Here is a 26,363-nt window from a genome sequence, read left to right on the forward strand (position 1 = left end):
GTGTCAGTGGGGGAGCACTTTGGGGCCAGTGACCATAATTCTATTAGACTTAAATTAATGATGGAAAAGGATAGACCAGATCTAAGAGTTGAAGTTCTAAGTTGGAGAAAGGCCAATTTTGACGGTATCAAGCAAGAACTTTCGAAAGTTGACTGGGGGCAGATGTTCGCAGTTAAAGGGACGGCTGGAAAATGGGAAGCCTTCAGAAATGAGATAACGAGAATCCAGGGCGAAAGGAAAGGCTGGTAGGTATAGTGAATGCTGGATGACTAAAGAAATTGAGGGTTTGGTTAAGAAAAAGAAGGAAGCATAGATAGGAAAGATTAAGTGAATCCTTAGAAGAGTATCAAGGCAGTAGGAGTGTACTTAAGAGGGAAATCAGGAGGGCAAAAAGGGGACAGGAGATAGCCTTGGCAAATCGAAATAAGGAGAATCCAAAGAGTTTTTACAAATACATTAAGGACAAAAGGGTAACAAGGAAGAGAATAGGGCCCCTCAAAGATCAGCAAAGCGACCTTTGTGTGGAGCCACAGAAAATGGGGGAGATACTAAATGAGTATTTTGCATGTGTATTTACTGTGGAAAAGGATATGGAAGATATAGACTGTAGGGAAATAGATGGTGACATTTTGCAAAATGTCCATATTACAAAAGGAGGAAGTGCTGGATGTCTTGAAATGGTTAAAGGTGGATAAATCCCCAGGACCTGATCAGCTGTACTGTAGAACTGGGAAGCTAGAGTAATTGCTGGGCCTCTTGCTGAGATATTTGTATCATCGATAGCCACAGGTGAGGTGCCAGAATTCTGGAGGTTGGCTAACATGGTGCCACTCTGTAAGAAGAATGGTAAGGACAGGCCAGGGAACTATAGTCCAGTGAGCTGGACGTCGGTGGTGGGCCAGTTGTTGGAGGGAATTCAGAGGGACAGGGTATACATGTATTTGGAAAGGCAAGGACTGATTAGGTATAGGAGAAAGTGAGGACTAAAGATGCTGGAGATCAGAGCTGAAAATGTGTTGATGGAAAAGTGCAGCAGGTCAGGCAGCCTAGTCAATATGGCTCCGTGCATGGGAAATCATGTCTCACAAACTTAATTGAGTTCCTCGAGGAAGTAACAAAAAGAAGATTGAGGAGAGCAGAGAGGCAGATGTGATGTATATGGACTTCATTAAGACATTTGACAAGGTTCCCCATGGGAGACTGATTAGCAAAGTTAGATCTCACGGACTACAGCCATTTGGATACAGAACTGGCTCAAAGGTAGAAGACAGAGGATGGTGGTGGAGACTTGTTTTTCAGACTGTAGGCCTGTGACCAGTGGAGTGCCACAAGGATCGGTGCTGGGTCCTCTACATTTTGTCATTTACATAAATGATTTGGATGCGAGCATAAGAAGTAGAGTTAGTAAGTTTGCAGATGACACCAAAATTGTAGGTGTAGTGGACAGTGAAGAGGGTTACCTCAGGTTACAACAGGATCTAGACCAGATGGGCCAATGGGCTGAGAAGTGGCAGATTAATTCAAATAAATGCGAGGTGCTGCATTTTGGAAAGCAAATCTTACCATTAAGTGTATAAATCCTGCTAAGGTTCTAGCGAGTGTTGCTGAACAAAGAGACCTTGGAGTGCAGGTTCATAGCTCCTTGAAAGTGGAGTCACAGGTAGATAGCATAGTGAAGGCGTCGTTTGGTATGCTTTCCTTTATTGGTCAGAATATTGAGTACAGGAGTTGGGAGGTCACGTTGCGGCTGTACAGGACATTGATTTGGCCACTGTTGGAATATTGTGGGCAATTCTGGTCTCCTTCCTATTGGAAAGATGTTGCGAAACTTGAAAGGGTTCAGAAAAGATTAACAAGAATGTTGCCAGGATTGGAGGATTTGAGCTACAGGGAGAGGCTTAACAGACTAGGGTTGTTTTCCCTGGAACGTTGGAGGCTGAGGCTTGACCTTATAAAGGTTTACAAAATTATGAGGGGCATGAATAGGGTGAATAGGCAGTCTTTTCCCTGGGGTCGGGGAGTCCAGAACTAGAGGTCATAAGTTTAGGGTGAGAGGGGAAAGATATAAAAGAGACCCAAGGGCCAATGTTTTCACGCAGAGGGTGGTACGTGCATGGAATGAGCTGCTAGAGGAAGTGGTGGAGTCTGGTACAATTGCAATATTTAAAAGGCAATTGGATGGGTATATGAGTAGGAAAGGTTTGGAGGGATTTGGGCTGGGTGCTGGCAGATGGGACAAGATTGGGTTGGGATATCTGGTCAGCATGGACGAGTTGGACCGAATGGTCTGTTTCCACGCTGTACATCTCTATGACTCTAAACTTCATTCATGGAATCAGGGCATCGCTGGCTAAGCCAGCATTTGTTACCCATGCCTAATTGTCCAGAGGGCAGTTAAGAGTCATCCACATTGCTGTGGAGTCACCTGCAGGCCAGACCAGGTAAGGATGGCAGTTTCCTTCCCTCATGGGCATAAGTGAATAAGATGGGTTTTTCAGACAATTGACAACAGATTCATGTAAAAAATGAGGTCTGCAGATGCTGGAGATCACAGTTGAAAATGTGTTGCTGGTTAAAGCACAGCAGGTCAGGCAACATCCAAGGAATACGAAATTCGACGTTTCGGGCATAAGCCCTTCATCAGGAATGAGGAGAGGGTGCCAGGCAGGTTAAGATAAAAGGTAGGGAGGAGGGACTTGGGGGAGGGGCGATGGAGATGTGATAGGTGGAAGGAGGTCAAGGTGAGGGTGATAGGCCGGAGTGGGGTGGGGGCGGAGAGGTTAGGAAGAAGATTGCAGGTTAGGAGGGCGGTGCTGAGTTGAGGGAACCGACTGAGACAAGGTGGGGGGAGGGGAAATGAGGAAACTGGAGAAATCTGAGTTCATCCCTTGTGGTTGGAGGGTTCCCAGGCGGAAGATGAGGCGTTCTTCCTCCAACCGTCGTGTTGTTATGTTTTGCCGGTGGAGGAGTCCAAGGACCTGCATGTCCTCGGTGGAGTGGGAGGGAGAGTTAAAGTGTTGAGCCACGGGGTGGTTGGGTCGGTTGGTCCGGGCGTCCCTGAGGTGTTCTCTGAAGCGTTCCGCAAGTAAGCGGCCCGTCTCCCCAATGTAGAGGAGGCCACATCGGGTGCAGTGGATGCAATAGATGATGTGTGTGGAGGTACAGGTGAACTTGTGGCGGATATGGAAGGATCCCTTGGGGCCTTGGAGGGATGTGAGGGAGGTGGTGTGGGCGCAAGTTTTACATTTCCTGCGGTTGCAGGGGAAGGTGCCGGGAGTGGAGGTTGGGTTGGTGGAGGGTGTGGACCTGACGAGGGAGTCATGAAAGGAGTGGTCTTTGCGGAACGGTGATAGGGGAGGGGAGGGAAATATATCCCTGGTGGTGGGGTCCGTTTGGAGGTGGCGGAAATGACGGCGGATGATACGCTGTATACAGAGGTTGGTGGGGTGGTAGGTGAGAATCAGTGGGGTTCTGTCTTGGTGGCGGTTGGAGGGGCGGGGCTCAAGGGCGGAGGAGCGGGAAGTGGAGGAGATGCGGTGGAGGGCATCGTCGATCACGTTTGGGGGGAATCTGCGGTCCTTGAAGAAGGAGGCCATCTGGGCTGTGCGGTGTTGGAACTGGTCCTCCTGGGAGCAGATGCGGCGGAGACGAAGGAATTGGGAATATGGGATGGAGTTTTTACAGGGGGCAGGGTGGGAGGAGGTGTAGTCCAGATAGCTGTGGGAGTCAGTCGGTTTATAGTAGATGTCTGCGTTGAGTCGGTCACCTGAGATAGAAATGGAAAGGTCTAGGAAGGGGAGGAAGGAGTCTGAGACAGTCCAGGTGAATTTCAGGTCGGGATGGAAGGTGTTAGTAAAGTTGATGAACTGTTCAACCTCCTCGTGGGAGCACGAGGCAGCGCCGATACAGTCATCGATGTAGCGGAGGAAAAGGTGGGGGGTGGTGCCAGTGTAGTTGCGGAAGATGGACTGTTCCACATATCCTACGAAGAGGCAGGCATAGCTGGGGCCCATGCGGGTGCCCATGGCAACTCCTTTAGTTTGGAGGAAGTGGGAGGATTGAAAAGAGAAGTTATTCAGGGTGAGGACCAGTTCAGTCAGTCGAAGGAGGGTGTCAGTGGAAGGGTACTGGTTGGTGCGGCGGGAAAGGAAGAAGCGGAGGGCTTTGAGTCCTTCGTGATGGGGGATGGAGGTGTACAGGGTCAGATTCGTGGTCATGATTAGCTCTTAATTCCAGATTTTTATTAAATTCAAATTCTACCTTCTGCCACGATAGGGTTCAAACCAAGTCCCCAGATGTTTGCCAGGTTTCTGGATTAACGTTCTACCAACAATACCTCTAGACCATCACCTTCCCAAGTAATTTAAATATTTTCTGAAATTATATTTTTTGGCAACCAAACTTATTCAAAGCCAGCAGACACAATAAAGACAGGATGTCTAAAACAAAGGCAACAGGAAATACTTGGAGTGAAGATCGGAGTTAGATGTCTACTGCTATCATGTCGGCAGCATTGGTATTTTGGGCTTTGCTCTGAACCAGGGAGGAATAATTATAATCCAGATAGTGAAAGAAGAAATAACAGACAGTCATTACCTGGATTTATTTAGAGTGGAAAACCGGTTTCACCACAGCTGAAATCTCAGCATGCCAGTGTCTCAAGTAACCACTTGATCAATGATCCCCACTTAACCTCAAAGGATACAGTTAACAGAAATATTACAGAATCTCTTCTGACCACCACAGATTCCACGCTCCTCACTGGTCAAAGGAATCAGCATAACTGATGACTGGAGATTTGTTGTCCCCCCACATTTGTTGTTTGCAATGTGCAGCATTTATTGCCCATCTTCAATTGTCCTGGATCTGAGTGGCTTGATATGCCATTTCAGAGGGCAATTAATAGTCAAATGCTTTGCTGAGAGTCTGGAGTCACTTATAGTCATCGAGCTGTACAGCATGGAAACAGAGCCTTTGGGCCAATTTGTCCATGCTGACCAGATATCTTAAATTAATCTATTCCCATTTGCCCGCATTTGGCCCACATCCCTCTAAACTCTTCCTATTCATATACCCATCCAGATGCCTTTTAAAATGTTGTAATTGTACCAGCCTCCATCACTTCCTCTGGCAGCTCATTCCATACATGCACTCGGCGTGAAAACGTTTCCTCTTAAGTCCCTTTTAAATCATTCTTCTGTCACCTTAAACCTCTATCCTCTAATTTTCACCCTGGGCAAAAAACCTTTCCGTGCCCCTCACAAATTTTATGCACTTCTATATGTTCACCTCTCAGCCCCTAACACTCCAGTGAAAATAGCCCCAGCCTATTCAGCCTCTCCCTATACTTCATGTATGCTAGACCTGGTAAGGGCTCAAAATGTAAGCAAGCCATTTCACATAGCTACTATGCAGTGATAACTTCACTAGTATATCCCATGAACAAAATGTCACCTACCACATAACCAAGCAATGTAGTCATTTAATTTCAGTGCCAGTGTGATATCTGGTAAATAAGCCATGTATTCCGATGACAGACTGAATTTTTTTTCTCTCTTTATTCACTCAGAGAATACAGGCATCACTGGCTGGGACAGGATTTATTGCCCATCCCTAATTGCCCTTAACGTGGTAGTGAGCTGCCTTCTTGAACTGGCGCAACCCACTGAACCAATCAATATTGTTTCTCCATCGGTTCCTAATCACAGTGCAAACTTAATTCAACCAACTTACAGTTGTGAAACTCTGAACAAAACATTTGCTGTTAGATGTGATTATGTGAAAGGGTAGCACTCCCTGTACAAGCCCAAGCGTTGTTCGTACCACTACAACTAACTACCAATTTAAGACAGTCAAGCTTGTCATTAAGCTAATTTGCATTTGCTATTAGTGACAATATTGCTAGAATCCATTATCAGTAAATAAAGAAACAAGTGTTTTTGTTAAATTACCTGTAAACGGGAAATCTATAGTTCCCATTACTTTCTCAATAGCCAAACTTTGGTCAGAGTCAACTTGCCAATTACCCGGCACCCTTTTTCTCTACATGTTAAAATCTGTGTGATCATCTGAAATTTGCATATTTATCCTCCAAATGCAAGACAGAAAGCTTCGGGACCTTTTCTCTTTTCAGCAACAAAACATGTTCTCTATTGGGAAGCAAGTGGTTGCATTTTATTTCATTTATGATGTGACATTGGAGATTTAATCAGTCAAATTCTTGCTACAGTAATCCAAAACAATCAGCCATATTTTTTCTCCAATGTCAGAATCATGCAGTGGCACAACTCAACTGGACAACCATTTTAAAATATTCTCGCCCGAGTCAGAATGCTCTGGGTTCTAACAACCCAAAATGTGAGTGCAAAGTTCAAAGCTGAGACTCCAGCACAATACTAAGGCAATAGTGTATTTTCACAAGCGCCATCTGTTTGGATGAGATACTAATCCAAGGCAGCAGCTACCCTTTCATAAGGACTTAAATGATCTATGCACTATTATAAAGGAAGTTAATTTCAGTGATGTGTTTAATATTTGCCTCTCAGTTGACATCATAAAAAAGAAATTATCTGGTCACCACATTTCCTACGTTACTACAGTGACTACACTTCAAAAATGATTTGTTGCCTGCACTTCATGACATCGGAGGTCATGAAAAACATTAAAAGAGTGCAGATTTCCTTCATTTCTTTAAATATCATCAACAATTTTAACTTGCTAAAACTTAACTGTTTAATCTAAGATGATATTTAACAGAGCTTTTAAAATTTGATGAGGAATATGATGCTTGAAACAGGGAAAGACTTTCATCAACTGGGAAGTCAATGATGAGGATGACCAAATTAAAATTCTTGATCAATGTGAGGAGAAAGGTTAGGACCAATTAAATTACAGAGGACTGTAGGTGCGAAGTGGAATTCTTTGCCACTGGGAGAGTTGAGGCTGATAATATTGCATATTTGAAAGCAAAACTAATAAATATTTGAAGCAAAGGAACACATGCTTAATATCAGTGCAGTTCAAGACCATCCTGGACTTTGTGCTAAACTAAAGTGGATTTAATTTGTTCACCTGAATGTATGCTGCTCTTACAGTACTCCAGCTGATCTCATATTTGAACTCTCCTTAAAGGAATATGTGGCAAAGATATGACAAATATTCTGAAAGCTAAATTTGGGTTCTGTAATACCACAGCAATAGAAAATCCATTTGTATATAAATGAAATTTTATTTGGTTGTTTGTCACTTTCTCCTTCCTAACACAGGGACTAAAGCTCTTTCTCAGGCCTCCACCAATGCCACTTTACAACTAGCCACTGGGAGGTGCATAATAGTTTGGAGACAAATCACCCAGCCTTTTGTTTTATAATGCTGTTCTGGTGCAACTTAGGAATTTCATTACACTAAAAGGTATTGTATAAATAGAGGTTGTACAATCCCAATCTGTGTGGATCTATGCTGCACTACCACTGTGTATCTTTGTCTGACAATCCAATCTGGCATTACTGGCTCTCTGAGTGTTGGAGAAAAATATACCAGTGAATTAGCATCTATTCATGCTAATTGTCATTATAATTTTTACATGGACAGTTACTACAGGGGGATTCTGGACATGACTGATTCACAACAAGTCAGTAAGCAAAGTTAAGTCCAGATCCAACTGGCCTAAACAATATCTCCAAATGTATTAAGTATAGTAATAGACTATGCCAGAAAAAAAATCATGCCAGACAAACACCTGCTAGAATGCATATGGCAAATTCCTGATCTTGCCTCAGCATCAAGGAACAACATTACGTGGAGGCTTTCCCAAAGGGAATGCAATAATAATTTTAAAAACTACAGCCAATCTCATGCACCTTCCAGCAGCCACTTACAGAGAAACATCAGCAGAGGCCTAGGAGCAGGTCACCTGCATGCCCTCCTAAACGGTGAATTGAGCATAGCATAGGAACCTAAAAAAAATGGGAAGAAGAGAAATATATTAAAACAAAGTCCCCCACACGCTACAGCTTCTAATAATTAACCAAGACTTGCACAGTAGAACTCAAAGGATCAATTAGTCCCATGTAAATCCCTACTTAACATGATGAGTATACAGAGACAGGAAATAGGAGCAGAAGTTGAGGCTGAATAGGGTGGGGCTGTTTTCCTTGGAGCTTTGGAGGCTGAAGGGTGACCTTTAGAGGTTTATAAAAACATGAGCAGCATGGATAGGGTAAATAGACACGGTCTTTTCCTTTGGCTGGGCGAGTCCAGAACTAGAAGGCATAGGTTTAGGGTGAGAGTGCAAAGTTTTAAAAGGGATCGAAGGGGCAACTTTTTCATGCAGTGGGTGGTGCTGCTTGTATGGAATGAGCTGCCGTAGGAAGTGGTGGAGACTGGTACAATTACAACATTTAAAAAGCATCTAGATGGGTAAATGAATAAGAAGGATTTAGAAGGATATGGGCCAAGTTCTGGCAAATGGGACTAGATTAATTTAAGATATCTAGGTCAGTATGGACGAGTTGGACTGAAGGGTCTGTTTCCGTGCTGTACATCTGTATCTCGATGGCTCTATGAATAAGCTATTCAAGCATGCTCCACTATTCACTGTTATCATTGATGATTATCCAACTTCATAGCCTGTTTTCACTTTTCCCCCTTTTAGCCCCAACTGTTTTATCCACCTCCTTTTTGACATTATATAATTGGCCTTGACTGCTTTCTGTGGTAATAAAATACTCAGATTCCACACTCAGGATGAGAGAAAGGCTTTTCTCCTCACCTCAGTTCTAAATGGCCTAACTCCAGGTTCTGGACTCCCTGTCTTCAGGAATATGCTTTTGCATTTACTGTCTAGTCCTGTTAGAATTTTAGAGGTTTCAACAAGAACCTATTGTCATTCTTGTGAGCTTCAGTCAGTTCTGCTATTCCAGAAAACAAATTGGTAAATCTTTGCTGCACTCCCTTTATAGTAAGAAAACCCTGCACCCAAAACTGCACACAATATTCTAGCTGGTGTGTCACCAAGGTCCTGTATAACTGAAGCAAGACATTCCTGGTGCAATACTCTCATTCTCTGCTCTGAAGGCCTGCATGGGTTTCCCGGCCTGTTTCCACACTGTCGGATTATCAAAAAAATTCTCAAACAAAACTTACAGTTTGCCTGCTGCATCTGCATGCTTACCTTCAGTGACTGGTATAACAGAGTATTCCCATCTCGTTGCACATTCCTCTCTCATTCCGATAATAATAATGTCTTCCTGTTTTTGCGAACAAAGTGGATAACCTCATGTATATCCACATTATACTGCATTTGCCTCCTCACTCAGCTTGTCCAACTCACACTACAATATCTCTGCTTGCTCCTGACAGTTCATCATTCCACCCAGCTTTGTGTCATCTGCTAATTTGGACAGATTATGTTTTCTTCTTTCACCTAAATCATGAAAACATATAATGAATAGTTAAGGTCCCAGACTGATCTCTGCAGTATCCCACTAGTCACTGTCTGCCATTTAGAAAATGAATAATTTATTCCTCCTCTTTGTTTCCTGTCTGTCAACCAGTCTTCTGTCCATCTCAGTACCTATCCCTAATCCCATATGCTTTATAATTACACGCTAATCTCTTATGTGGGACTTTGATGAAAGCCTTCAAAAAGTCAAGATAAACCACATCCACTGGGTCCCCATCATCAATAAGTTACATCTTCAAAGACTTCAACTAAATTTGTCAAGCATGATTTCCCTTTCCTAAATGCATGCCAACTCTGTCTGATCCTGCCACTGTTTTTCCAAATGATCAACAATTAAATCTTTTAGAATGGACTCTCGCATTTTCCCCACTCGTGATGTCAGGCTGACTGGTCTATAATTTCCAGTTTTCTCTGTGCCTCCCTTTTTAAATAGAGGGGTTGCATTTGGCACATTTAAACCTGTCAGAACTGTATATAGAACTTTGGTAGATGATCACCAATGCCTCCACTATTTCTAGAGCCACTTCCTTAAACACAATGGGATGTAGATTATCAGTGCCTGGAGATTTATCAGCCTTCAATTCCACAAATTTCCCCAATGTATGTATATACCTTTTATTGATGAGTTGTTTCAGACATTTTCACAAAATTTGCAAACATTACATTTCTATGAGCCTTAGAATCTGTTCATAAATCTATGCAAAATGAAGCTTAAACATTGCAAGAACAAAAAAGGATCAATCATAATTGCAACAAACTTCTCATTATATTTCTCTCAAAAGCAAAGTTTAAAATCTGGACTTGTTACAGCATCAATATGGCAAGCAATTACAAAAAGGAAAACAATGGATAGTATAGATATATTCTGCAAACCATATTTTAAAAAGTAGTCATGTAATCATAGAAATGAAGCTCTCCCTCCTACACTGGCACTTTCTCCTCATATTTATCTGCACTACCTTCCTATTCCTAGCCTCACTGGCATGTGGCATGGAAATAATCCCAAGATCACAAACCTACAGGTCCTGCTTTTCTACTTAACTAAATTTCCACCTAACTTCCTGAACTCCCTTTGCTGGACCTCATCTCTCTTTCTGCCTGTCATTAGTACCAATATGGATCATAACCTTCGGCTGCTCACCCACCCCCTTTTGCCCACTCAGAGACATCCTTGACCCGGAAATGCCTTGGCCTTTACAACTGCAGGGAATGTCAAATTCCAACACTCGCTTTTTTTCCTTTTTGTGCAAAGATTGAATAAAACTGCTTTCATATCTGTACATGTACATGAGAATTTTTTATGAATAAAGTTCATTTTTCCAGTAAAAAAAATTGATGAGCTGGAGTCTGAGCTTCAAATACTGCGACACAGCAGGGAGGGGGACAGTTACCCAGAATCTGCTTCAGGAGGCAGTCACACCCCTTTGATCAACTACCTCAAATTCAGTGCGGGGTCAGGAATATGTGGCTATGAGCAAGATAGATGGAGGGATCCAGGAGGGAATGGTGAAGGAGACTCAGCCCTTGAGCTTGTCTAATAGGTTTGAGATTTTTGCTCCCTGTCCACATGTTGAGTGTCAGCTGTAGGGACGGGGATGAGCAAACTGACCTGTGGTACAGGAGCCATTCTAAGAGGGGGAGAAAAGAGAAACATAGGATGTAATTGAGGATAGTGCAGACAGGAGAATACACACAGTTCTCTGTGGCCAGGATCAAGAGTCCCAGAAGCTGTGTTGTCTGGCTGGTGCCCATGTTCAGGCTATCTCACCTGGGCTGTAGAGAAACATGGATTGGGAAGAGAAGGATTTGCTTGCCGTAGTTCATGTAGGTACTAACAAGATTGATAGAAAGAGGAAAGAGGTTCTGGTGAGGGAACATGCATAGCTCTGAGCTAAATTAAAAAGCAGAACCAAAAAAATAAAATGTCTGGATTACTACCTGAGCCATGACTACAAGGTCAACAAAACTAAAGAGGTAAACACATGGTCCAAAAATAATTGGTATGGGAGAAATGGGTTCAAATTCAGAGAAAAACTGTCAAAACAACAGCACTTTTAAAAGGAGAGGAGAGATAAAGGCAGCACATGGTCAGGCAGTGCAGGGGAGGGAGAGAGAGAGAGAGAGAGAGAGTCTCTTGATTAAACTTAAAAATGTAAGCCATAAGTATTAAGTTAGCCTGGAGGAATAAGAGTGCTATTTTCTGAGTCTGAATGTTAAAAAAAAGCAAAAATGGCCTGAGTAGAGTGATATGCTCTTCCTGTCAGAGGTGGGTGTTACTGAGGATTATATCTGCAATAAATGCCGTTTGGTTGCAAATCCTATCAGATCGAATGGATCGGTTGGAGACAGAGAGAGGGAATGAGGGATTTGCAAGAGCAAGGAAGTGTGATGGATGGCAGTTATAGGAAGGGAGAAAAGTTGCAGATACAGTCACATAGATGGGGTAACTCGAGGAAAGGTAAGAAAGTTAGGCAGGCAGTGCAGGATTCTTCTGTGACTATCCCCATTTCAAACAAGTATGCTGTTTTGGAAAATGTAGGGGATGATGCATTCTCAGGGAAATGTAGCATGAACAGCCAAGTTTCTGGCATCGAGACTGACTCCAATGCAATGAAGGGTACGTCGGGTTCCAAGAGATCAACTGTGTTAGGGGTATCTTTAGTCTGAGGCACAGGCAGACATTTATGTGGCTAGCAGCAAAACAATCAGAATGGTATGTTGCCTCCCTGGTGCCAGGAGCAATGTCTCAGAGAGGGTGCAAAATGTTCTCAAGGGGGAGAGGGACCAGCAGCAGGTCATTGTACAGATTGGAACTAATGACATAGGAGGGGAAAAGAATGAGATTCTGAAGGGAGAATGCAGAGAGTTAGGCCGGAATTTAAAAAGGAGATCCTCGTGAGTAGTAATATCTGGATTACTCCTGGTGTTGCGAGGTCATGAGGGTTAGCAGATGAATGCATGGCTGAGGAGCTGGTGTATGGGAGAAGGATTCACATTTTTGGATCATTGGAATCTCTTCTGGGATAGAAGTGACCTGTACAAGAAGGAGGGATTGCACCCAAGTTGGAAGGGGACTAATATACTGGCAGGGAGATATGCTAGAGCTGCTCAGGAGGATTTAAACCAGTAAGGTGTGTCTCTGCATGTGCGTGTGCGTGTACGTGTACGTGTGGGGTGGGATGGGGGAGGGGGGAACCCAGGGAGATAGTGAGGAAAGAGATCAGTCTGAGACTGGTACAGTTGAGAACAGAAGCAAGTCAAACAGTTAGGGCAGGCAGGGAACAAAGTAAGACTGATGTTTTGAAATAAATGTAGTTTAATTGAAGTGGCCTAACAGGAATGGCAGATAAACTCAGGGCATGGTTAGGAACATGAGACTGAGATATCATAGCAATACAAAAACATGGTTCAGGGATGGACAGGACTGGCAGCATAATGTTCCAGGATACCAATGCTATAGGAAGGACAGAAAGAGATACAAGAGAGGAGGGGGAGTGGTGTTTTTGATAACTGATAGTATTACAGTTGCGTTGAGGGAAGAGATTCCTGAAAATACATCCAGGGTGGTTATTTGGGTTGAACTGAGAATTAAGAAAGGAATGATCACCTTATTGGGATGTTCAAAGTTTGGGAGAAGATTTGTAGCTCGGGTGCTCGTTGTTGTGGTTCGGTTCGCCGAGCTGGGAGTTTTTGTTGCAAACGTTTCGTCCCCTTTCTAGGTGACATCTTCAGTGCTTCGGAGCTTCCTGTGAAGCGCTTCTGTGATGTTTCCTCCGGCATTTATAGTGGCTGGTCTCTGCCGCCTCTGGTTGTCAGTTGCTGTCCGTTGCAGTGGCCGGTATATTGGGTCCAGGTCGATGTGTTTGTTGATAGAATCAGTGGATGAGTGCCATGCCTCTAGGAATTTCCTGGCTGTTCTCTGTTTGGCTTGCCCTACAATAGTAGTGTTGTCCCAGTCGAATTCATGTTGTTTGTCATGTGCATGTGTGGCTATTAAGGATAGCTGGTCGTGTCGTTTCGTGGCTAGTTGGTGTTTGTGGATGCGGATTGTTAGCTGTCTTCCTGTTTGTCCTATGAAGTGTTTTGTGCAGTCCTTGCATGGGATTTTGTACACTACGTTGGTTTTGCTCATGCTGGGTATCGGGTCCTTTGTCCTGGTGAGTTGTTGTGGGAGAGTGGCTGTTGGTTTGTGTGCTGTTATGAGTCCTAGTGGTCGCAGCAGTCTGGCTGTCAGTTCAGAAATGCACTTGATGTATGGTAGTGTGGCTAGTCCTTTGAGTTGCGGCATGTCCTCGTTCTGTTGTCTTTCCTTTAGGCATCTGTTGATGAAACTGCGCGGGTATCAGTTTTTAGTGAATACCTTGTATAGGTGTTCTTCTTCCTCTTTTTGCAGTTCTGGTGTACTGCAGCGTGTTGTGGCCCTTTCGAATAGTGTCCTGATGCAACTTCGTTTGTGTTTGTTGGGGTGTTTGCTTTCATAGTTCAGGACTTGGTCGGTGTGTGTGTGGCTTTTCAGTATACCTGTTCTTCCAGCTCGGCGAACAGAACCACAACAACGAGCACCCGAGCTACAAATCTTCTCCCAAACTTTGAACACCTACGGGCGAGAGAAGCTAAGACAAGCCAGGAAATGGGAATCCTTTGCCAACCGCCTAAGCGCCACATACGAACAACTCCGGTTCCCGAATGAATGTCGAAAGAATCGAATCCTTCCACCATGTGTCAGATACAGACCACCAGTCAACAATCCACAAGCCAGGGACACAGCCAGACAGAACGGACTCAGGATGATCCAGGTAATGATTACAGACGCTCACAAAAGACTTCACAAATACAGACAAGAAATTGTGTGCCAAAAATCATTAATTTCAAAAACCACCAATCAGGAATGGACCCGGACCATAGAACAGGCTGTCACCATAGGACCGAACAGGACCACACACCGCAAAAAAACGGCACTAAAAGAAAAAATGGCCAAACTAACACACAACGAAGAGGACACCACAACGCACACCTGGGTTAGAAACCTCTCCCACAGACAGCTCACAGACACAGAAAGAACAATACTGGCCAAGGGACTCAAATACAACCACAGGGACGCTAAGACAGCAGACTTCCTAGCAGCACTAGAATGCACACTCAGGAACAATGGATTGACAGAAGAGTCACAACAAACAGTGAGACAAAGTATCGTACCTCTGATAACAAGGAAAAGACAAACACACAACCTCAACACCAAGGAGAAAGAAGCACTAAAAACACTAAGAAATGATAAGAACATAATCATACTACCAGCAGACAAAGGTGAATGACGGTCATACTGGACAAAGCAGACTACATCCAAAAGGCACAACAACTACTTGCAGATACCAACACCTACCAAAAGAGGGAGTCTGACCCCACACCACAGCTCACCAAATAGTATAAACAACACACTGAGGAATCTACAAAAAAAACGGACAGATAACCAGGTCTGACCTACAAAGAATGAAACCGGAAAGCAACACCACCCCCAGATTCTATGGACTACCTAAAGTACACAAACCAGACATCCCACTCAGACCCATAGTATCACTACCAGGAACACCATCACACAAACTGGCTAAAGAGCTACAACAGAAACTGAAACACCTGATCAGCGGATCCAGACACACTATACAGTCAACACAAGAATTCTTGGACATCGTCAGAAATATACACATAGACAAGGAAGAAACCATGGTCTCATTCGATGTAATGGCACTGTTCACCTCTATCGACAAAACCCTAGCCAGAGAAACAATATCCAACCTGCTGGACATACAGAACAGACAACAGGACGTTGAACCTATTAACAAAGACGGCATACTTAAACTACTGGACCTGTGCCTCACAACACCCTTCACATTCAACAACCAAATATATGAACAAATCAACGGCACACCCATGGGCTCACCCATCTCTGGACTCATAGAAGTAGTGGTAATGCAAAGGTTAGAACAAACAAGTCTTACCGCAAATTCAACCCAAACTCTGGGTCAGATATATAGATGATATCTTTTTAATCATTAAAAACACAGAAATAGAGAACACACACTGGATCATCAACGCCACACTCGCAGGAATCCAATTCACTAGAGAGGAAGAAAAGGACAACCAACTCCCATTCCTAGATGTGATGGTACAGAGAACACTGAACGGAGAATTCAGCACGAAGGTAGACAGAAAAGCCACACACACCGACCAAGTCCTGTACTATGAAAGCAACCACCCAAACACACACAAACAAAGTTGCATCAGGACACTATTCGAAAGGGCCACAACACACTGCAGTACACCAGAACTGCAAAAAGAGGAAGAAGAACACCTATACAAGGTATTCACCAAAACGGATACTCGCGCAATTTCATCAACAGATGCCTAAAGGAAAGACAACAGAACGAGGACATGCCGCAACTCAAAGGACTAGCCACACTACCATACACCAAGAACATTTCTGAACTGACAGCCAGACTGCTGCGACCACTAGGACTCATAACAGCACACAAACCAACAGCCACTCTCCCACAACTCACCAGGACAAGGGACCCGATACCCAGCATGAGCAAAACCAATGTAGTGTACAAAATCCCATGCAAGGACTGCACAAAACACTACATAGGACAAACAGGAAGACAGCTAACGATCCGCATCCACAAACACCAACTAGCCACGAAACGACACGACCAGCTATCCTTAGTAGCCTCACACACAGATGACAAACAACATGACTTCGACTGGGACAACACCACTATTACAGGGCAAGCCAAACAGAGAACAGCCAGGAAATTCCTAGAGGCATGGCACTCATCCACTGATTCTATCAACAAACACATCGACCTGGACCCAATATACCGGCCACTGCAGCGGACAGCAACTGACAACCAGAGGCGGCAGAGACCAGCCACAGAGACCAGAATGCCGGAGGAAACATCACAGAAGCGCTTCACAGGAGGCTCCGAAGCACTGATGATGTCACCTAGAAAGGGGACAAAACGTTTGCAACAAAAACTCCCAGCTCGGCGAACAGAACCACAGTAACAATTGGCTGTTAAATGGATGTCTGAGTTTTGGTTCTTGTTTTGACAACAATTCAAATTTAACCAATTAGTTTAAGTTATGCCCAGGATTCCAGAAGCCAATGGAATTTGAATTTTATTCTTTTGACACCTGGGTGGGGGGTGTAGAAGGAAGAGTATATAAACCGGTATTTTGAAAATTAGAGGAAGAGCAACTGCGGTACAGTCAGCAAACTAACTGCCCATCTGACACCTTGCTCTCAAAGAAATTAGAAAACATTCTCTATCAAAGGTACCTTTTCATGTGAAACATATGCGCAGTGATAAGGAAGATGACAATCCAGTGAGATCAGCAGCTGGAAGGAGTGAAGACACCAAAGTCTTGAGACACATATCATCTTGAGATTAAGTTAATGTAATGCTTAATAAGTGTGTTATTGGAACAGCATATTTTTCATAGCGTTGGGGTCAAATAGTAAGTTGTTAAGGAAAAGGGCACTTGGACTTGTGAATAGTTTTCTTTAGTGTTCACTATTAGAATTAAGAAAATCAATGGTTATTTTGCTTTAAGTAGTGGAATTTAGTTCTGTCACTCACTCACACATTTTAACAGAATACGAGGTGAGGCGAGGCGAGCCTTTCTGGGTGTTTGGTTTTAATTAACAGAGGGGTTTGAGCTGAGTCATAACAGGAAGGCAAATGCAATGTAACCATTCATTTCCAAAGGGCTAGAAAACAAAACTAAGATGTATTGCTGAGGCGATTTAAGAATCTGGTCAAACTGCATGTGGCATATTAAGTAGTTTTGGGCCTCATATCTATGGAATGATGTGCTGACATTGGAAGGGGTCAAGAGGATGTTTACAAAAATGAGCCCAGGATGAAGGGCTTGTCATACAAAGTAGTTGAAGAATCTGGTTCTGTACTTGGAGTTTAAAAGATGAGAGGTGATCTCATTAAAACATTGGAATACTGAGAAGTCTGAATAGAGTGGATGTGGAGAAGATGTATCCACGAGAAGAGGAGCCAAGAGCACAACCTCAGACTGAAGGGATGATCTTTTAAAACAGGAATTTCTTCAGCTGGAATGTGGTGAATCTGTGGAACTCACTGCAGAAGGCTGTGGACATTACGTAATTGAGTATATTTAAGACAGAAATAGAAGACAAGTAACCTTAACACTTGGAAACATTAATGGGATTAGACAAAGTCAGCATGGGTATATGAGAGGGAAATGATGCTCACCTAACCTACAGGAGCTTTTGAGGACACAAGTAGAATGGACTGGGAGACCTGTGGATATTTGAATTTGAGGATAGCTTTTAATAAAGGTCCCACTTAAGAGGCTTTTGGGAAAATTTAAAGTACACAGGACTTTGGGGATAAGATACTGGCATGGATTGAGAACTGGATGACCAACCAGAATAAGAATGGGAATAAATGAGTCATTTTGTCAGGTGACAGGCGTGTACCATAGGGATGATGTGTGATGTGTGGTTGGAAAGATGGTGCTGGAGGGAAGGCTGTAGATTCCTGGAAGACTAGGGCTTCCTCTGGTTCAGATGGCACTTGTACCAGACAGATTGAACAGTGCTGAGATTGAATTCTTTGCTGGGTGTCTTACTAGTGGGGAGGGGTTTGAACTGACTCAGCAGGGGTGTGGCAACCAGGAGAGAATATAACCCAAGAAAGACCTCAGTGCACAAAACTTTGGGAAAGGAAGATAGCAGTCGATTAGACAAAGGTAACTTATTATATGCAGTCGGAATAAAGGAGAAAGTAATGAACTTATCTGATCTATTAGCTTTCAGCCAAAGGCTGTTTTTCATTTAGCTAATTGAGGGTTTGAACTCAAATGGACTTGGTGGTCATAGCACTTTCATCTTGCACATCATATTCTTAGAGCAAACTAATTTTGCAACAGCAGTCAAACCATATCATTGTTTCTCAAGAAATTAGAGACTATCATATATAAAGAAACACATATTTTGGCAAAATGCTTAATATGTTACTAAAACATCTTTATGTTCTAGACACTGAACTTTGAAGAACATTGGTTCATTACATAGGTACAAGGTAGAGTGAGAGATAAATGCTTTGCAACATGATTTAACACCAAGTTTAAAATAAGAAACAAACACAAAATGCTGGAAATGTTCAAGATATCATCCATGGAGAAAAACAAGTTAATGTTTTAGATATACCCTTTTACCAAAATGTGTTTGGAAATGTTTTTAAAAAGGGGTCTATCTACACCCAAAATATTGTTTTTTCAGATGTTGAGAGGCCTATTAGTGTTTTCTGCACTTGAACTTTTTTTTTGAGGTCCAATAAATGCAGCATTTTGCCCCTTGACCAGGGTACGGCTAGAGTCCGATGACAGGAAGAAAAACCCAAATTCATAATATATGTTATTGCAATCTTGCTGCAGAACTGACCTGATGTTATTGACACAATCTTCATGAGCTTCAGACAAAGTTCTGATATGTTTTGAAGATACTGGGTCAAACAAGAGAACTTCAGTCTGCTCACATGCTACCGTCAACACAGACCTACATCGGGAACAAAACAAAGACTTAGCAACAAATCAAATAAGTTTTTATTTTCAAACTGTAAATGATATTTGACTAGTATATTTGATATTTTAATAATTTTTAAAAAGTGCAAAATGTTTATTTATCATTTTACTGCTAGCTAAGATGAGTGTGATTGCCCTCAACATCATGGTGGCAATTGACCAAGTGTTGCATCAAGGAACCTTAACAGAACTGCTATCCATTCAGCGGCTCACAGCAGAACTAAAATTGCAGCTGGTCATCATTTATATGAATGGTTGGAATATCTCAGATCCGCTACAATACAGAAGGAACCAATTTAGCAATTTACTGAATGTCACCCTAACTGCTTTTTCTGCATAGCCCTGCACACACTTCCTTCTCAATAATTATCTAATTTTCTCTTGAGTATCTCACATGAATCTGCCTCCACCACATTCAGGTGGTGCAATCCCAAGCAAACCATAGAGTGGAAAGAAATGTTACATCACTAATTTCTTTTGCAAATGACTTTAAATCTGTGCACTCTGGTTCTCAATCATTTTACCAATGAGAACAGTTCTTCCTTACTGGTTTTATCAACACCCCTCATGAATTTGAATACTTTATTAAGTCTCACCTTGACATTTTCTTCTCCAAGGAAAATAGTCCAAATTTCTCAAATCTACCTATACAGCTGAAGTCACAGAACATAGAACAATGCAGCACAGAACAGGCCCTTCGGCCCTCAATGTTACGTCAACGTGTGAACTATTCTCAGCTCGTCCCCTTACAATATCCCAAAATCATCCATGTCAATCCAGGATTGCTTAAATCTCCCTATCATTATTAAAATCATTCTCATGAATTTTCTGTGCCATCTCTTACGTCTTCACATCCTTCCTAAAGCGATGTACCCAGAATTGATGCCACACTCCAGTTAAGTCTAAACCAGCATTTTAGAAACCTATAAAATTCTAACATGACTAAACAGAATAAACGGAGGAGGGATGTTCCCAATGAGTGGAAAATCCAGAACTAAAGGGTCACAATCTAAGGATGTGGTTTAGGCTATTTAGAACTGAGATGAGGAAAGCTTTCTTCACCTGAGAATGTTGAGCTTGTAGAATTCTCTGTCAGAGAAAGCATTTGAGACCAAAACATTGAATGTTTTTAAGGAGGAGTTAGATATCTATCTTAAGATAAAGGGATGAAAAGGGAGAAAATGGAAACAGAATACTGAAATGGAATGATCAGCCAGCTTGAAACTAAATGGCGGATCAGGCTTGCAGGGGCCAAAAGGGCCTGCTCTTGTTCCTATTTTGTGTTTCTATGTTTATACAGGTTTAACACAACTCATTTACTTTGATACTTTTTGCCTGTATGAACAAGGTCTAGGATGTTTAACCTACTCTCTCAACCTGTCCTGCCAGTTTTAATTTTTATGCTTATAAAATTCCAGGTCCCTCCACTCCTGTACTGCCTATAGAATTGTGCAATTTATTTTATATTCTATTCATATTCTTACTACCAAACTGAACCACTTAACATTTCACTGTAATGAGCTTCATCTCTTATGTGCCCAATCAGTCCATCAATCTGTCCTTTCACCGTTCATATTGCTTCCAAATTTTAGATCATAAACAAATTTTGAAATTGTCCCCAATGCACCAAGATTCAGGTCATTAACATTGTGGTAAAGGTTCATGATGTATTAATATTTGTAAACTTTGATCCTGAAGTATATAGCACCATGTACAGTTTTATATTTGCTTTTATTTGTGATTGTATGTTACAGGTGTAGTTCTGTTCTTGAGAATGGCACCAGGTCTGAAGTTTTTTGATACATGCATTTTTAATATGCAATTATAGCCTTGAAGTAGAGATTCAGGTGAACACTTAAGAGTATTAGGAGAAAAAAGGTCTGAAGAAGTTACTTATTGCTGAGTGACAGGTGTTCAGTCTCTAAGAAGTCAGGGCTGTAGAAAAAGCTTAGGAAAAGCAGCACTGTGGTTCAGTGGTTAGCACTGCTGCCATAAGGCGCTCGGGACATGGGTTTAAAGATCCTAAAGTAAGGGAACACTTAGGAAGCAGCGATCATAATATGGTAGAGTTCAGTCTGCAGTTTGAAAGAGAGAAGGCAAAATAGGATGTAATGGTGTTACAGTTAAATAAAGGTAATTATGAGGGCATGAGAGAGGAACAGACAAAAATAGACTGGAAGCAAAGCCTAGCAGGGAAGACAGTAGAGCAAAAATGGCAGGAGTTTGTGGGTATAATTAAGGACACTGTACAGAGGTTCATCCCCAAGAAAAGAAAGATTATCCGGGGAGGGATTAGACAGCCATGGCTGACAAAGGAAGTCAGGAAATGTATTAAAGAAAAAGAGAGATCCTATAAAGTGGCCAAGAGCACTGGGAAATCAGAAGATTGGGAAGGCTACAAAAACAAACAGAGGATAACAAAGAGAGAAATAAGGAAGGAGAGGATCAAATATGAAGGTAGGCTAGCCAGTAATATTAGAAATGATAGTAAAAGTTTCTTTCAATACATAAGAAACAAACGACAGGCAAAAGTAGACATTGGGCCACTTCAAACTGATGCTGGAAGCCTAGTGATGAGAGATAAGGAAATAGCAGGAGAACTTTGCGTCAGTCTTCACAGTGGAAGACATGAGTAATATCCCAACAATTAAAGGGAGTCAGGGGGCTGAGTAGAGTATGGTTGCCATTACAAAAGAGAAAGTGCTAGAAAAGCTAAAAGGTCTTAAAATTGATAAATCTCCTGGCCCCGATGGGATACATCCTAGAGTTCTGAGAGAGGTGGCTGAGGAAATGGCAGAGGCATTGGTTGAGATCTTTCAAAAGTCACTGGAGTCAGGGAAAGTCCCAGATGATTGGAAGATCGCTATTGTAACCTCCTTGTTCAAGAAAGGATCAAGACCAAAGATGGAAAATTATCGGCCAGTTAGCTTAACCTCGGTTGTTGGCAAAATTCTAGAATCCATCCTTCAGGATGAGGTTTCTAAATTTTTCGAAGAGCAGAGTCTGATTAGAACAAGTCAACATGGATTTAATAAGGGGAGGTCGTGTCTGACAAACCTGTTGGAATTCTTTGAAGGAGGTGACAAGTAGGTTAGACCAGGGAAACCTAGTGATGTGGTCTATCTAGACTTCCAAAAGGCCTTTGATAAGGTGCCACACGGGAGGCTGCTGAGGCAAGGTGAGGGCCCATGGTGTTCAAGTGAGCTACTGGGATGGATTGAGGATTGGCTGTCTGACAGAGAGTTGGGATAAAAGGTTCTTTTTTCGGAATGGCAGCCAGTGACAAGCGGTGTCCTGCAGGGTTCAGTGTTGGGGCCGCAGCTGTTCACGTTATATATTAATGATCTGGATGAAGGGACTGGGGGCATTCTAGCGAAGTTTGCCGATGATACGAAGTTAGGTGGACAGGCAGGTAGTACTGAGGAAGTGGGGAGGCTGCAGAAGGATCTAGACAGTTTGGGAGAGTGGTCCAGGAAATGGCTGATGGAATTCAACGTGAGCAAATGCGAGGTCTTGCACTTTGGAAAAAAGAATAAAAGCATAGACTACTTTCTAAATGGTGAGAAAATTCGTAAAGCCAAAGTACAAAGGGACATGGGAGTGCTAGTCAAGGATTCTCTAAAGATAAACATGCAGGTTGAGTCCGTGATTAAGAAAGCGAATGCAATGTTGTCATTTATCTCAAGAGTGTTGGAGTATAAAAGCACCGTTGTGCTACTGAGACTTTATAAAGCTCTGGTTAGGCCCCATTTGGAGTACTATGTCCAGTTTTGGTCCCCACACCTCAGGAAGGACATATTGGCACTGGAGCGTGTCCAGCAATAATTCACACAGATGATCCCGAGAATGGTAGGTCTAACATACGAGGAACAGCTGAGGATCCCGGGATTGTATTCATTGCAGTTTAGAAGATTAAGGGAGATTTAATAGAAACTTACAAGATAATACATGGCTTGGAAAGAGTGGACGCTAGGAAATGGTTTCCGTTAGGCGAGGAGACTAGGACCCGTGGACACAGCCTTAGAATTAGAGGGGGTCAATTCAGAACAGAAATGCGGAGACATTTCTTCAGCCAGAGAGTGGTGGGCCTGTGGAATTCATTGCCGCAGAGTGCAGTGGAGGCCAGGACGCTAAATGTCTTCAATGCTGAGATTGATAAATTCTTGATGTCACAAGGAATTAAGGGCTACGGGGAGAATGCTGGTAAGTGGAGTTGAAATGTCCATCAGCCATGATTGAATGGCGGAGTGGACTCGATGGGCCAAATGGCCTTACTTCCACTCCTATGTCTTATGGTCTTAATTTCAGCCTTGGGTGACTATCTGTGTAGAGTTCACATGTTTTTCCCACGTCTGTGTGGGTTTCTTCCCACATTTCAAAATGCGCAGGTTAGGTGGATTGGCAGTGCTAAATTGTCTATAGTGTTCAGGGATGTGTAAGCTAGGTGGATTAGCCATGGGAAGTGCAAGGCCACAGGGCTAGGGTAGGTGGATGTGTCTGAGAATGTATAGAGGGTATAAGTAGGTAGGGAAAGAGTTGAGTTCTGAGTATTATGACACAAGAGGTTCAGCTGAGCACGACTCAGATCAGATAAGAACATGCAGTTAACAAAGGGGTGCTGGAGGCAAGGGTAATGGGTTAACAAGTTGGAAAAGCAGTCATTATGTAGAACTATTGAACAATATTGGAAGCATTCAGTATATAAGATCAGTTAACAAATGGAACAGTATCTATTATACAAATTCAGTTAACAAGTTTAAGAACATTCACTGAATAACAATAGAAGGCTTAATCTCTACTCGCTGATTGTAACCATCACCCAATTACAGAAGAACCTCGATTATCCAAATACCAATTATTGGAAAATCGGATGTTGGGTGGGGCTGAGTCAGGGGGTGTGTGTGTATGTGTGGGGACAGGGACAGTATTGGACGGGTTTGGGGAGTGGGTTGGTGTTGGACAGTGTTGGGGCGGGGGTGGGATTGGACGGGGGGGCAGTATTGGGGGCAAGGGCTTGCACGCTTTGTGCTGTGGGGCAGGGGGCGGTCTTGGACCGGGTTGGGGGGCAGACAGTGTTTGATGGGGTTTGAGCAGAGGTGGTCAACAGGGGCAGTGGGCAATATTGGAGGTGGGGGCTCACGCGCTGTACTGCTGCATGTTCCTGAACAAGGAGCAGGCTTTAAAATCTCACAGCCCCAGAAGAAAGGCATTTAATCAATTATCCAAACGAAATAGTGCCTGCCCAACTCATACAGATAATCGAGGTTCCCCTATTATATGTAATTGCCATATCTGGATGCTCCTCCCTGTAAAATGACTATTTAATTCATTAAGAAACTGTTGTTTGAAAGAAGACTGGGAACCCATGTCCCTGCACACGAGTGATCATTCTCTCTCTCTCGGGCCTTGAATAAAAGAAGGTAAAACTACTCTTTCTGTGAGCGTTTTGCTTCGACTGAAGAGGGAAACGGGACAACAGGTCTGGGCGGGATGCTCTTCAGAGAGTAGGTGTGTACATGTTAGGCCAAATGACCTGTTTCCACACTGTAGGGATTCTATTCCAAGACCAAAAATGTGTGGGTTAGGTGAATTGGCTATGCTAAATTGCCTGTGGATTTGTTGGGCCCAAGGGGCTGTTTCCACGCTAAGTAATCTAATCTATTCTACGAAAACAAAATCCAACAACTGAAAACTTCTAAAAGCAAGAAACATGCAAAACTTATCTGTTTGTTTCAAAAATGTTTAGATATCACTAAGAAGAAATATTATGGAAGTGCTGGTATTGGACTGGGATGGACAAAGCTCATCAGGGGCTGTGCTCCAAAAGCTTCTTATTTCAAATAAAACTGTTGAACTATAACCTGGTGTCATGTGATTCTCGCTAAGAAGTTCCAGTGATGCCCAATGAACTGGAATGTTGCATTACACTGTAACATTGGTAAAACAGGGAGTTAGGTGGAAGAAGGTGGTGGTGATCAGTCGTTCCTTTCCTCTCATTGGTGAGTACGTCCCTTTAACACAAAATTCAAGTCTTAGGGAACTTAGGACAAAAGGGAAAAGGGCAACTTTAAAGAACAGCTGGTCAGAGAGAGCACAAATCTGGCAAGGAGCAGCTGAACAGAGCAGCAGAAAAACTTTCAAAAGAGCAATCTAACAATACCTTCACTCAAAGGTGACTTCAGGGTTCAAAAATGATCTACGGCAATGGAAGCTACTGACTGGGTGAATACAGGTAAACAACTATCTATACTACTATTGCTTATTGTTTATGGAGTCTGGTAGTTTATAGTTTGTAAGGGCTACATTCTGCCTTAATGAGGTCAAAGAAAAAAGGACCATAAAGTAACTGATGTTATTTTACTTTAAGAAACCATTAAAGCTTTAATCCAAAGGAGTGAGTCATGGCAGGAGAGCTCAAAGCCATGGCTGACTCCTCCTACTTTATGTGGGAAGCCAGATATATTTCCAGTGGTGAGGCCAACATGAATGCAGAAGTATCTCCAACTCCAGCCACAGCTCCTCAAAGCCCTGGTTTCAGAGCTGAAGCAGGGGCTGGGAACACTGTGGGACTGGCATGAAGCTAAGAGTATTGTGAATATGATGCACTGAGATTTCTTTTTGTGGGGTGTGTGTGTGTGTGTGTGTGTGTTTGGGGGGGTTGGGTGGTAGTGGTCGTCGTCACAGATTCCACAGGCAGAAAGGGAATGGATACCAACAAGGCAGACTAAGAAAATTAAGGAGACAATGCAGGAATCCCTGCGGCAATTCAACTGCAAAACTGACATATCGTTGGGGGGGATATAGCCTCTCAGGGGAAATTGATAACAGCCAAATTTCATTGAATCATTGCTGGCTCTGATACCTGGGACAGGAGGACAAATTGTGGAATGCAACTGTTACAGGGGGTTCAATTATAAGGGGAATAGATAGGCATTTCAGTGGCCACAAACAAGATTCCAGGATGATTCTCTTTTTAAATAGGGTGTCAAAGAGAGTAACTTCAACCAATTAGCCTTATTGTGGGAAAAAATATCGGAATCAAATAAGGAAGTCATAATAGAACATTTAGAAAAACATAATATAGTCAAGCACAGTCAGTTTGGCTTCATGAAAGGGGAACTGTGTCTGAAGAACTCATTAGAGTTTTAGGGAAGTCACAACCAAAATGGATAGAAGGCAACCAGTAGTTGTGTTGTATTTGAACTTCCAGAAGGTATTTGACAAGGTATCTGACTAAAGTTTAAGTAATAAGAGCCCATCGTGTTGGAGGTAGCGTATTGGCATG

The 26,363-nt window shown here is 42.8% G+C and overlaps 1 protein-coding gene across 1 annotated transcript in view; it reads right to left on the bottom strand.

The window, feature by feature from the left end:
- The window catches only part of wdr32 (WD repeat domain 32), a 101,714-nt gene that overhangs the window by 57,326 nt on the left and 18,025 nt on the right, over positions 1-26,363 (bottom strand). The window contains exon 2 of the mRNA XM_060851474.1: positions 18,939-19,052. Coding sequence (XP_060707457.1) covers positions 18,939-19,052 — 114 coding nt within the window. The remainder of the gene's footprint in view (positions 1-18,938; positions 19,053-26,363) is intronic.

The sequence above is a fragment of the Hemiscyllium ocellatum genome, chromosome 36, assembly GCF_020745735.1.
Source record: "Hemiscyllium ocellatum isolate sHemOce1 chromosome 36, sHemOce1.pat.X.cur, whole genome shotgun sequence".
Classification (NCBI taxonomy): Eukaryota; Metazoa; Chordata; class Chondrichthyes; order Orectolobiformes; family Hemiscylliidae; genus Hemiscyllium; species Hemiscyllium ocellatum.